The 13,756-nt window shown below is 45.8% G+C and overlaps 1 protein-coding gene across 1 annotated transcript in view; it reads left to right on the plus strand.

Annotated features, from left to right (window-relative positions):
• The window catches only part of METTL24 (methyltransferase like 24), a 44,843-nt gene extending 38,155 nt beyond the window's left edge, over nt 1–6,688 (plus strand). The window contains exon 5 of the mRNA XM_054280534.1: nt 5,271–6,688. Coding sequence (XP_054136509.1) covers nt 5,271–5,585 — 315 coding nt within the window. The 3' untranslated portion in view covers nt 5,586–6,688. The remainder of the gene's footprint in view (nt 1–5,270) is intronic.
• Nucleotides 6,689–13,756: the final 7,068 nt, after the last annotated feature.

The following is a 13,756-nucleotide window of genomic DNA, read 5'->3' on the forward strand; positions in this document are numbered from 1 at the left end:
TGGAGTAAGAGTCTTTGCTTCACTGGTCCAGTTAACTGGACTGGATGGGGTCTGTGTATCTTTTGTTCTGTAATGGGTCCTCAGAGAGAAATTCCTTCCAGATGGAGAGTGTGTGGGGAATGTCTTGGCATCAGAGACCAAGAGAAGAGCTGGGGAGTTGAAGTGCCAGGTTACCCCCAGACCGGAGCTCTAAGGCTGCGTGAAGGAAACACTTGGGCTGCCAGCATGGATCTTTGCTAGGAACAGTCCCCCATGGGAGAGCAAAGTGCTCGTAGTGTTCCTGAGCACGCAGCTGAGATTGGTGCCTCCTGCCTGTGCTGGGTGGGCTTCCTGGATGGGTGCATTTTTCTGGGGCCATTACTGCATCTGACAAGCTGTTGCTATACTGATAGTTGGCTGAGAAAGTTAAATAAGTTTTTAAAATATTATTTTGAAACATTTTCTCTCATTGAAGTGGTAAACATAGTATTACTTAATATCCTGCTCCTGCTGTGTAATGGGTTCATGGAAGTACATCCCCAGAACTGAGAGAACAGACTGTCACTTGTGAGGCTGTGGAGAATCAGTGGTGAGAGCAGAGGCATGAAGCTTGCCTGCACTCGCTGCAGGCTTTCTGTTTCAGTGATGTGGATATTGTATGAGTAACTACAACTGGACAGTTGCCCTTTACTGTAAAAAAAGACCAAAGACCCTGTAAGCACCCAACTGCACAAATCAGCTTTGTGACTTTGATGCCTTAAGCAGATTCTTGAAGACGTGCCCGTTCTGTCACACTGGGAGTGGATAATCTCAAACGACACATTTGTTCCAGAGCCAATTTGAAACTGGCTGTACAGACCACCAAGAGAGGTGTAAATGTGAGCAGGAAGGAAGGGCAGTCATTTGAGAGAGAAGTGCTGCTGGTTGGGGCTGTACATCGCTGCTCAGCAGTGACTGACTTTCCTCCCGATTTCAGCACCCGTGCTGCTCTGGCCAGGCCCCCAGCAGTCCTGGTGTCCCCAGCAGATGGCTCGGAGAGAATCAGGATATTTCCCCTTCCCACTGCTCTCAGGGAGCATGGGAAGAGACAGTCACAAGCTGTTGGGAGCATAATTTGTTATTAGGCTCTGTGGCATCCTGGCTGCCATCAATTACAGCCTTCACTAAGAATAAAAGGGAATGAAAGGGACTTTACATCCAAGCCATCTCCTGCTGTTGAGGACAGGCTGTGGATGTATTTTGAGAGGAAAGAAAATGAGGGAAGTATCATGCTGAAAATCTGCATGTGGGAAAAGGATAAGAGGGAAGTTACAGTTAAACAAAACACACCCAAGCACCTGCTGTTACCTGCAAAGACATGCTATCAAAATGTAAATTAAACAACTTTCTCTAGAGTTTTGTTTTCTGAGAACAGAGAATTGTATTTAGGGAAAGAGGGAGAAAACTGATGCACAAGCCAGCAGATTTTTTCTTGCTGTACAGCTCATGTCAGAATGGTAACCAGGTATCACAGGGAGCAGAGGAATATTTTTCTCTCGCACTGTGGGAGCAGCCCTGCAGTTCAGGAGGCTGAGGTGGTTCTGAGATCTGTCCCTGTGCCTGAAAACTGTAGCCAGCTCTCCTCTCCCTCCTCCCAAGCTTACACTGCAGACCTGCTCCCACAGAACTGGAGGGATCCTCTGTACCTGACCTGCATTTGCTGGTTTTGCCTTTCCTGCCTTCCACTTCCACATGCTGAGCTCATGCTGGAAGTAATACAGCTAAATTGCTTCCTCCAGCTACTCACTCTCAATTGACTCTTCTCCACGGGGAGCTTTGAATGATGCCCACGGGGCAGCGCAGCCTGAAATCCCCGTTAACCCTGGTGTTTCAAAAGCGGCCAAGGTGAACAGAGCTCAGATCTCTGCTTTAGGAAATGATGCACACTTGTAACAAGTCATTACCCTAAAAAGAAGAAATGAGCCTTCATACAGTGTATGTTGACCTTCACTAAGTAAAACACAATTTTTCACCTGTTTTATATGCTTAGTTGTGCACGAGCATGGCCCCCTTTTTTTTTTTGCTTTTTCCTCCAAGTGTAAGTGGTGCAATGCTGCAGTGCTTTTTCAAGGGAGCTAAACTGAGAAAACATTCTAAAATCCACGTTTTTAACTTTTCTGTGATAACCTAGTTAGTTCATGGAGGATAAGAGGATTTGTGGAAGATAAGAGGAACCAGCCTTTGTGAGTGTTTGAAACTCACTGTCATACTTTACCTTCAGGCACTGTAGATCTTTGCCCTCCAGGATTTATTCACAGCAGCAGACTCCAGCTGTGCTCCCAGGTGAATTAGAGCTCTGAATTTATAGATTTGCCCACTAATCCTTTCACTGGCACTTTGGATCAAGGCAACTGGAAGGTGGTAGTGCATTTCTTATCGGTAGTGTGCTGCTTATCACCAATGGTAAATATCTCCTGAGCTGTCTAATCATCACAAAACTTGCATTTGGTGTTAGCAGGATGCTGGTAATTTGCTCAAATATGCCTAAACAGAGCTGTTCTCTATTCATTTTGCACTATCCATGGTATGCACTGGAGACTCTGGGCAGAAAGGGACACCTTGCCTGGAAGGCAGTCATGAAATTTGGCGGGTTGAGACAGGTACCTTCCTCCCTCCAGGTTTCTGAACAGTGCAGGGCACAAAGAGCAACAAAGACCCTCTGGTTTGTCTATGCAACACATCTTCACTAGCTCATGTTTCTTTCCTGGTCATTTCATTACATGTTCAAGCTGTTATTGTGGTAACTCATTTTCTCCTACTGAAACACTGGTTACCAGCCACTTTTCAGATCAGTTTTGCAAATACAGCACAGAGCATGCAGAGTGCCTGCTGAGCAGCCAGAGCAGCAGTTAGTGTCACGAGAGAAAAACAAACAAACCTGAAGGACTGGAAACATTACCATGGGAAAAGATGTCCTACTGATGCCATAAAGTAAGATCATGGGAAAACAAAACCAAATGCCTAGAAACAATTTTTCCCATATCCATCCACTCCCTCCCCCCCGAAAAAAAAAAGGGTTTGAATAATTTGTCTGCTTTCAAAGTTACATAAGTCTCCCAGAGATAAAAATCTGTGGTTTGTTAAGTGTGGCAGTGTGGTCCTGTGGTGATTGCGCCCGTGTGGAACCAGCTGCCTGTGAAACTGCACTGCAGGTAGAGATGTGAGTTGGTATTTGCAAAATAAATAACCAATTTAAATGTATGAAGGAGAACAAGTGGGCTCACCCACCAGCTGAAATGTCATGAGCTGCATCATTTAAATTCAGCCTCCCCTTGAACCCAAAGGAGCACTGCGTTCAACTGTTTCACTGACCCGCGGACAGACAGACTGACAGCCTCTTTGTTAGGGGGGCAAGTTAGGAAATACCAGAGCTAAGGTTGCCTGTGCAACCTTCCTCTCTGCTCCCCATGGGCACATACCACAATATGGGCTTTAATTCCACAGTCCCTCGGTCATTTTCCACTGGCCCCCTGCCTCCTACAGAGTGAAGGAGGCACAATGCCTTCTTAATGAGCACACAAGCGGTGGCTTGGCTTGTCAGGATTCACTCTGTGACCATGGAGCTCATTCAAGTCCTGCTCTGAAAATGTGGTGTTTTGTTTCCAGCTGTTTTGCAGCTTGTTCCATGCAAGTCCCACAGCCCTTCATGCGCTCAGCCCCTGTTCAGTGATTGCCACCCTTGTTTTACAGACGGAGACCAGAATGGGCAAGTGTCCAGCACCTACAGATTCCTGCCATGCCATGCCCATCCACAGTGCTGGGGCACAGCCCCTGAGGAGGGCTGACGTGGCTGTGAGCCCAGCACCTCAGCCCCTGGCACCTCCAGGCAGCCATCCAGGGAAAAAGGGAAGGAGGATGTGGCCACCCCTTGCCATGGCCCTGTGGTTTCTTGGCCATGGCCCATGCAAAGCGCAGCTCTGGTTGGGCTGGAGAGGTGCTCACAGCACAAGCCCTGCCCTGTGCCAAGGACAAAACCCCACAGATGAGACATGGCATGCGTGGCACCAGCAGCTGCTCTGGCATGGGCAGCTCAGGAGAACAGTTGCCTTGGAAGTGCTTTTAAATTACCTGCCCAAATTTCTCTCCTATACCTGCACAGGTGCCTTTTTTGATACTGCCACAAGTGGTTAAGGTAGACTGCCAGAGAGAATCTGGGGGTTTTGTTGGTTTCATTTTGGTTTTTTTTCCTTGGCTTGATTTTTGGGGGTTTTTCTTTTTTCATTTTTCCCTTTTTTTTTTTTTTTTGAATTCTTGACTATATAAAGTCTTCAGGTTTTCACTTCAAACCCATCTTGAGCGTGAGCAGATGGGCAGAAGCATCAGCTCAGGTGGAACTGGCACAGGCAAACCTGCTCTCATGGTGTAGGACTTTCCCCTGCTGGGCTCTGGAAAACAAGCTGAGCTCTGCAGCTTGTGACCACTGCTGTGCTGTGGTCATTGTTTTCTACCAGGTGTGAAATGGTGATGAAATGCTCTTTTTATGTTAAAAAATCAGCTTGCCTCCCCCAGCTAATCTCCAAACAAAGTCAACCAACAGCTGTGAGAAGCTGGATTGCTGAATATCTCACTACAAAATTAAATAATGGCCAAAACTAGAACATGGTACTTATCTGTTGGATCTGTTATTCCTTTCAAACACCTTCATGTCTTCTTTTCTGCTGTGCCTTTTCCTTTGGAGGAGCTGCCCTTAAAATCCTGAAGACTCTTTGCATAGTTATCCTTTGTTTTGGTCCTTCTCTCTCAGCATCTGTAGCGATGCCTGCAAAAGCTGCAGCCAGCAGCTTGGCCAAGGGCAGCTGATCACCTGAGCTGCTCACAGCATTCATTTTTTGATTTGCTCTTCTCTTGCACTTGTATCATGCATGTAGCATGTGGCTCATGAGCACCTACTCAGCTATGGTGCAGGTAATCCCTGTTAGTGGGTTTGGGTCTGTCATTTGGTTCTGTTTCTTTTTTTCATAGCTGTGATGCCACCCAAGAATTGTGAAGGAACCAGTTACATGCTTTGGTTATAGGAGGATTTTGGAATACAGAGCTTTTTGACCCTGAGCTGGAAGCAGGAGGAAAAGGGCTGTGAACAGTCAAGCATGAAACTCCGTGTACTGCTATTTTAGTCCTCTGAGACTTTTTGATTTATTTTTTTAATACAAAATGAAAATCTATGTGTATTGGAAAATGGCCAACCCTGGCCTCAGATGTTATATAACTGCAAAGTTTCTTGTTTTCACATAGTAATGGTGCTTTTGTTGCAGATTGATGTCCTCAAGGCAGACGTGGAGAGCGCCGAGTGGAAAATTTTGGAAAACCTGATCCTGGAAGATGTTGTTGAGCAGATAGGACAGCTGGTCTTTGAGGTGCACATGCACTGGCCTGGGTTTGAGGTCAGTGGCAATGACAGCACCGTGGTGCGGTACTGGTACAGCCTGCTCCGAGAGCTGGAGCTCAAGGACTTCAGGCTTTTCCATACCTACAAAGACTTATCAAAACCACAGATGTTTCTGAAAAAGGAAGCCTTCAACGCCAGTAGCTGTTACACACTGAGCTGGGTAAATACAAGATGGAAATAGCAGAAAGGAATTTATGATGTGTGATCGTGAGCCATCTGGCCCCGTAGCGTTATTGAAGAGGATTTTGGTGTCACTGGCTAAAGTTGCTCAATATGCACTCGGTGACTGCTAACAAAATGAACTGGCTTTTATATTTATATGTTGTCAAAAGAACTGGCAATAGGAGAAGATACATTGTATAGCAATTTATTTGCCAGTGGGTACATTGTCCCATTGAGGACAGAGGTTTCTATTAAGGTTTGTCTGGGGGAGCATTAGAGCATGGCTTTTCCAGGCTGCCCCATGCCTGAACATGCCAGCAAGGAGAGCATCCCTCTGGGGCTGCCCTGGGAAGCTCTGCTGACTGTGCTGGACCAGCCCTTGGGCAGGAGTGTGCTTGTGATGAGGTGTCTTTTTAAGAAAGTGTCAAGTGTTACTTCTCTGTAAAGTGATCATCTTTGATTTGCACCTTTTTTACTGTGGCCTTGTTTCCTATGGAACAAACTTTAGGCAAGAACAGAATGTTCTTGAACTCACTGGCAAATTTCAGCTGAATTTGGCAGAGACAGAAACCACCACCAAACTAAGTTCCTACCTATTTCTTTGGGCAACTTCTGAATCCCCTGACTTAGGTTTTTTAAGCCAGTCTGGCTGCAGAAAGTGACTTCAACACTTCTGACATGGGAGACAATGGGACAGAGACTCAGCTGCTGGATAAGCTGCTGCCAGAGCTCCCCTTCCTCATCCTCAAGAGCCTTCAGCCACGGAACACAGGGCTTCCCTAGTTCATCTGCTCAAAGAACAGCTTGATTGAAATTACTCCTGCAAGGGCTGCAGCAAGTGGTTTTTGATCTAGTGAGATACATGTAAGAGATGAAAGTGCAACCTGGTCTTTTTTGATTTGGGGTTTAGTTGAACATTTCCTGGTGCGTTTTCCAGTGCTGTGCCTCACCACCTTGCTCTGCTGGCATAAGGAGGCCAGACCCTGGATCTGCACTGATGCTGGCAGAGGTGGTGCCATGGACTGCAGCTGTGCTGGGGTCCTGCAGGCTGGAATTGTCTGCAGTGATGGGAGCCTTTGACATTCCCCAAAGAGCTAAGGAATGGGGGGAGATAAAAATATATAGCAGGTTGGATTTTTTCTTATCTTTAGATGAATTTTGATATTAAACTTTTCATTAAAATACAAGATGTCACCACTTTCATGTCTTTGGTATGTGGGCTTTTTAACTGCCTTTGATTTCCAACTTCTCCAAGTCTACAGCTTCCTCAAGGGAAGTGGTGGAGGGGGAGGTGCTGATCTCCTCTCTCCAGTGACCAGTGACAGGACATGAAAAAATGGAATGAAACTGCTTTAGTGGAAGTTCAGATGGGTTATAAGGAAAAGGTTCTTTACCCCGGAACGTGGCCAGTCACTGGAACAGGCTTCCCATGGAAGAGGAAGGGAAGTGGTCATGGCACCAAGCCTGTCAGAGTTCAGGCAATCTCTGCATGACTCTCTTACTAACCTGGTTTAATTTTAGGTCCTGTGAGGAGCAACGAGTTGGTCTTCATGATCCTTATTGGGTCCCTTCCAACTTGAGACATTCTATGATTCTATAAAAGTAGCTCCTGTTTCTGCTCCTGCACATCCCACCTGGGCCAGGGCTTTGCAGACACCCAGGGCAGGGCAGCGTGGGTGCGCACCGTGTCCTCAGCTCTGCATCAAAACCAAGATGACCTGATACAGATATGTACAATTCCCCATGTCCAAGATGTTGGGCACAGCACTCTCCTCAGGGCTGAGCTACCTATTGCCATCCCTGAACCAGGTAATGCACAATCCAAGAGATCCACAGCCTCTGGAAAATGAGTAAGAAATGCCTTCTTTGTGAGAGCCAGCCTTGCTACAAGCCTCATACACTAAGTACTGAAGTTGTTTAACGATGCAGAGCCATGAGGAGATTCATCAAAATGCAGGAGGCTGCCAGGGTTTCCTAAACTAATATCTGGTGTGTTGGGATGGCCACGCTCCCTGCACTGCAGAATGGCTCAACTCCCATGTTTCAGATAATGGGGTGGCAGATGTCCAGCTGCAAGTCCTGATTTGTTAATGAAGTATAAAAATATGGGTTCCTGCACTGTGCAGGTTTTTCTTCCTAACTAGTCTTAGAGTAAGTAGCCTAGTAGCTTATTATCATTTGTTTAAGAAACCAATAGAAAGAAGCTAAAAAATAAATTACATGACCTCTCTCAGATGTCAAAATTCAAAACAGAAGCACGTCTTCCATCATTTATTTCCCTGAGGTAGTATGGTGATATGCAAATTACAGAAGTGGAGTAGAGGTCCATCCTGGTTCTTTGGTTAGTGAGGGAGTTTAATAAACCCTCAGGTAATCTCTTGCTTGGGATTGCCAGGTAGTATCAGAAACACTTCAGGCTACAGCAAATACATCTTTGGCCAAAAAATTCCAATAACTATGGTAATTTTAAAGAAAACCTTATCTCTAATACAGGGTAGATAAAAGCCATTTATCATTCTGGAGGTAGTTATGTGATATTATAGGAGAAAATGAACACTGCTTATTTAATGCACTCTCTGTGCTTTTCTACTTCACATCTCTTAGAGCAGAGTTACAGCCTCCTTTCTGAGGTCTTGCTTTATGCCCTTACCCCTTCTCTTTTATTGATCTCTTTTACCTATAGGACAGACTTTTAAATGAATTCAGTTCCTGTCTCCTAATGACTGAGCTGCTGGGTCTGTGCCCAGGGACACAGGGCAGTGCTGGCTGACTGCTGCAGTGGCCAGGCTGCTGCTGAGGGATGTTGTGTGGGGTCTGTGTCTACCCACTGCCATACCCAGGCACAACTGCCCCTGACCTGCTCAGAGATCATCTCCATGCAGTAACCACAGGCCAGTGTTGCTCTCCACAACTCTTCCCAGATCACACCTGCACAGAAATCACCACAGCTTCCCCCTTCCTCAAGGGCTAGGTACAGAGAACACCATTAAAAGCAGTGTGGACAGGGCATTCTGTCCTTGTAGCCACCGCCTGGAAAATGGGAACTGCATGGCCATGAAGGAAGTCAGACTCAGCCCCAGATCTGCTCAGCATCACCATTACAGGCATTGCCCAGCTCTGCTGTCCCCAGGTGCACTGGGCATCCCCCCACCCTCCCTGCAGGCATGTGCATCAGCTCTCCAGGGCAGCCAGTCCCCTGCTTCCAGCCCAGGAGCCTCCTCAGGCCACTCATGGTGGCCACAGCCAGTGCCAACCCCACCTAAAAAAGACATGATGACAGGTCTTGTTCCTGATGTGGAGCCATAATTGCATCAGTTGGACAACTCCACCAGGAGATGTTTCAGGTTGGTGTAAAGTGGATCCTCACAGAGATGACCCAGGGGTAGGGGTAATTCTACTTGCACAAATCCTTTTGTGGGGGTGAGGGCATTTCTCTTTCAGAGAGGCTCATAGTGATTTATAAACCACATTTGTGAATCAGAACTTACAGATTCTGTCCATAACCAGGTGAAAATGAAGAGAACAGGTGCCCCTCAAACTATCCCAGCTGATACTGCAACATGAGCTTTCCATGGAGAGCCCATGGCAGCACAGGGGGGAATTTGTTAGAACACTTACACACTCCTCCAGGAAAACTGGGCCCTTTCTGGATGTCACACTAACTTCCTTGGAGGTTCCAGAATTTGCCTAAACAAAGGTCTGGCCTCCTGCTGCACTCCAAAACCTGTCATTTATTGCATGTACTTCTGGCCCCAGGCTTTGATCCCATTGTGACCTGTGAAAGGTTGTTCTTCGAGCGCCTCTCAACTGTGAAAGAACAAAGAAAGCGTAAAGGGAACATATGTCTGGCCTTTCTTGGCAGATGCCAAGAAGACATATCACCCAGTAGCACACCTGAAGAAATGGCACTCATTCTCTCTGGTGAATAATTCAACAGCTGAGACCATCTGGTTCATTACAAAACTTTGATTTCATGAGCTTCATTAGCTGCTCCCTTGTCCTTGACAGGATACTCAGGGTTATTCAGTAGGAAATCACTCTTGATTTTTTCCTGCTTGTTAACACAATGTGACATTTAATTGCAGTCAGTAGAGACCTGGTTTAGTGGCAGTGGAAGTTCAGAGCTGACCTACATTCAGAGACATATTTATACCTGCCCCCTCCACTGGATTACAGGGGCAGCATCTGCAGAGCAAGCTTGGCCCTTGAAGGGAACCACCTGCAGTAATGAAAGGATCTCTGCTCATAAAGAGAAGTCCCTGTTCATGGTGCAGTTTGATCTCATGGAAAGAGTTTTACCTGCTTCAGAAGGAGACTTTTGCAGACAGCCCATGTTACATCCCTTATCCCAGTAGGCAGCACCTTGCACAGGGAGAGCAGGAGCCTGCCGTGCACTGCCTGCAGGGGATGACTCAAATGTGAGCACCAGTGCCACGTTCCTGCTCTTTTTGGTGGATTACCAACATACATCTTTGAGTTTAAGCAGTTTTCTGAAGGGAAGTGCAGTGGTGTACACAGTACAAAACTGCAAGTAATGAAAATGCTTCAGTGTCTTAGCTGGTATTCCCCCCACTCTATATTTGAAATTCCATTTCTGAATCAATCACAAACAATGTGAAACCCACCCTTGCATCCACCTGCAGATATCTACAGTGGAGCCACCACCCAGGGTGCCACTGTCGTTGCAGGGAGGAGGGGACAGGTGCCTGACTGGTGTCAGAGCTCTGAGGCAGCAGCAGCAGCTGTGCCCTAAGAGAAGAACCTGTGTCTCTACACTGATGTCTCTCCACCAATATCAGGCAGGAGCAGCCAAGACAAAGGGACAAGGACTTTCCCAGACAACCCCATGCTGACCTCTCAAACTGACTTGCCAGGCAGGAGAGGCCCTGAAATGACTTCCAACTTCTTCTTCATGAAAGAAAAATTGCTGCAAGAAACATGAGAATCCAGAATCTGAAGAAATATTTGTTTAATATTGGAGGAATAATGACTAAAAGCAAACAAAACTCACTTGTCCTGCTGCCCCAAGGTACTCCCAAAGTATCAGCATCAGTGCAGAGAAAGGAGTTTACAGCAGGGAAGCTCTTCTGATAAAACTCACCAAGGTTTTGGAAACTCCAGGGAATGGGCCTTCCTTCTTTTTCCTTTAGATGTCTGGCCTGACAAATGATTTGAGAGTCTGAGTTCCCTTTTTATCTCCAAGGAATATTGGAAGGGATTATTGTTTGAGAGACAACATGAGGAAAGAGCAGGACTGTGTGGGGGTGCCAAAGCAAAATATGAACAACAGCCCTGAGGAAAGGCTTGGGGGTGCCTGGGGAAATCAGCCTGGAGCAAGCTGAGGTGGGAGGTGAAATTGTTACAACTCTTCTAGGACAGGGCATTTTTCTTTTTTTACCCCCTCCTAATAACATTTTACAAGAGTTTAAAGTCCATCAAAACAAGAAAGACTTATTACACAATTAAAGAGTTTAGCTGGGGAATAGGAGCAAGACACCAACTGTGGGGCAATTTCGCTGGGAGAGTGGGAAAGACTGGCAGCTCCCAGAACTAAGTCTGGGTAACTGTCAGTGGTCTTGAAGCTCCATAAAGTTCCTATTACTGAAATGACTCCCCAGAGGATTTGTGTTGCTGTCTTCCTTTCCCAAACCAGAGGAGCAGGCTCAGTTAGCATTGACATCTTCCAGATTACCCAAAAAAATGCCAAGGCCTAATGAGAACCTCTTACTCTATTGACCAATGCAGCAATGTTTCATTTGAGCAGTGGCATGAAGCACAGCAGGGCAAAAGGAGGCTCAGAAAGGCTCAGTGCATTTAACACATTTTAAATATTCTGTCATGGAAGATAACAAACAGGTCTGAGAACAAACTTCCAGTGGGCCTGGTGAATTAACAGGTCCACGGCTCACTGAAAGTTGTTGCAGCTTGTTTCTGAAAGCTTTAAATTCTGCAAGCAGCTTCTGTAAACATAACCCTGCCACAAGTAGTTTTCTCTGAGTGCTGCAAGACAGCCGTGGTGTCTGTTTTGCTTATCAGCAAGCCTAACATAGCAAAGCCATGTTTTCCTGCAAAATATGAGGCTTAAAATTTTGAGTGTATGCTAGTTAAGTCAACCTACAGTAACAAGTCCCTTAAGTAGTCTCCAGAGGAACAACCTTCCTGGCAACTGGTTTTTTCTGGTGTATAGGTTATGCTGTTTATAAAGTGTTCCAAGCAAAACTCCCCTCCCGCCTCCGCTCTCCGCGTGTTCCCCCCGTGCAGGCTGTCTGTCATATGGAGTCTTCCTAGCAAATAGGAGCAGGATTTTAAATAATCAGCTGGCAGAAAGAAGGAAAGTACATCATGTTACTAGGCTGCCCGAGCTGCAAGGCTCCCTGTTTAAATCAGCTGTTAAGGACCACAGTGTTAAACAGCATACTGAACATCTGCCTGCTATTAAAAATTGGATTTTTCCAAGACAATCTTGGACTTTTCTGGATGCACAGTAATTTCGATGTTTGTTCTTTGTAATGAGGGCAAAGACTGAGCAGCCCCATCTTACTGGGGACAATTATAAACTCTGAGCAAGACAGATGCCAAGACCATCTGCTTCAAGACAGCCAGCCTCCTTACCAGCAAGATGCACGAGGATATGTGGGCTATTTCCCCCTCTTACATAGGAAAAAAAGTCCAAGAAAAAGCTGGCAAAAGGTTAGAGGAACGATCAATTTTCCCAGACAGAAGAACGATGGAGATAGTTGACTGACCTGCAAAACTTCTGCTATAAAAGCAATCTGCTTTAATGAAAGCAGCAACATATTGGCATGTCATTTCTGAAATCTGCAGGTGCATGATCAAGGGGAATAAAAAACCAAGGCTGTGATGGCAGCCCTGTAGTCCAGCTTTGCTGTGTCCCTTCCTGGCCGTGCCACACACTCACTTCCAGCCCTCCTGGGATGTCTGTTCAGCTTGAACCACTGAGCTGCACTCTCCACCAATGTTCGAGGAAAATGAACCAGGGATCTCAACATGCACTGCTCACTTTTCTCCCAGTGCTGACTTCCCCCTGGATCTGTCTGCTCACAGGCAAAGCCCAGCATAGAGTCTCAGCCTAGACTTGCTCTGACCAATCCCTGTAACAGACCAATTTCTGGTCAAACATGAAATTTTGACAAGATCAATGATTTGATTTGATTAGCTCAGAAAGAAATCTCCTCCCAGGTGGCTGCTGGAAAAACAAGTCTGGACTCACACCTCACTCACATACACATCTATCCTTGTGCACAGCAAACTAGCTGACAACCTGAGCTTTGCAGTTTGCAACAAGAGGGAATTATCCTCATGAAAATTCCCCCTGCAGGCATCAATGCAGATGTCAGAAATTCCACAAAAGATTAATGCAGTGACCAACTGTGAGGGACAAAGGATTTTATCTGAAAGTTTCTGGGGAAATTTTGATTCTGGACTTGCTGCAAATGTTTAATCCTAATTTATCAACTCCAGCAGAATTGATTGAAACATTTCTTTTTTTTTTTCCTCCAAAGACAACAGCCAGTATATGACTACAAGAGCTTATACCCTTATTTTCATGTATTGCATGTACTATTTTACAAGTATATATCTAAAGTTCAGCATGGTAGGTGACACATGGAAAAACACAGTACCAAAAACACAGCCAAGCATTTTGTGTATTATGATTTAAACGTTCTTAAGCATTTGGGAAAGGTGTTTCTGATGTGAAAGCCAGCATGTGTTCCTGTGGGAAGATTTTCTATTAGCTCTATTCCTCTTCTTATTTCTCTGTACATATAAACTGTTAACAGTCAGGGCACACTGCCACATATCCATTTGGGAAATGGATTTGAAGGAGAAAATCAGTTCCAAATTTCTCCAGCCCGCTTTCTCTTGAAGCAGCACCTGGCACACACCAGAGCTCAACTCCCAGCTCAGGAATCAAACCCTCCCTCTGAAAAGCACATCAGAAATTCATCCTCTGCAAGACAGCAGCAGCCCTTTCCCACCCACATGCTGAAGAGCAGAGGAGCAGGAACAGCCTTTTCTCTCCCAACAGAGGATCAGTCTGCAGGACATGCAGATGAACACTGCAAGAGAATGAGTTTATCTGAACACTGATACAAGTGCACATTAAAATACCAAATGGAAGGAGATATTTTATATGGACACTGCAAGACAGAAAAATTGAATAAAGAT

The sequence above is a fragment of the Melozone crissalis genome, unplaced genomic scaffold, assembly GCF_028551555.1.
Source record: "Melozone crissalis strain CALT ecotype California unplaced genomic scaffold, PUWL_Pcris_2 ptg000027l_1, whole genome shotgun sequence".
NCBI classification, from domain to species: Eukaryota; Metazoa; Chordata; class Aves; order Passeriformes; family Passerellidae; genus Melozone; species Melozone crissalis.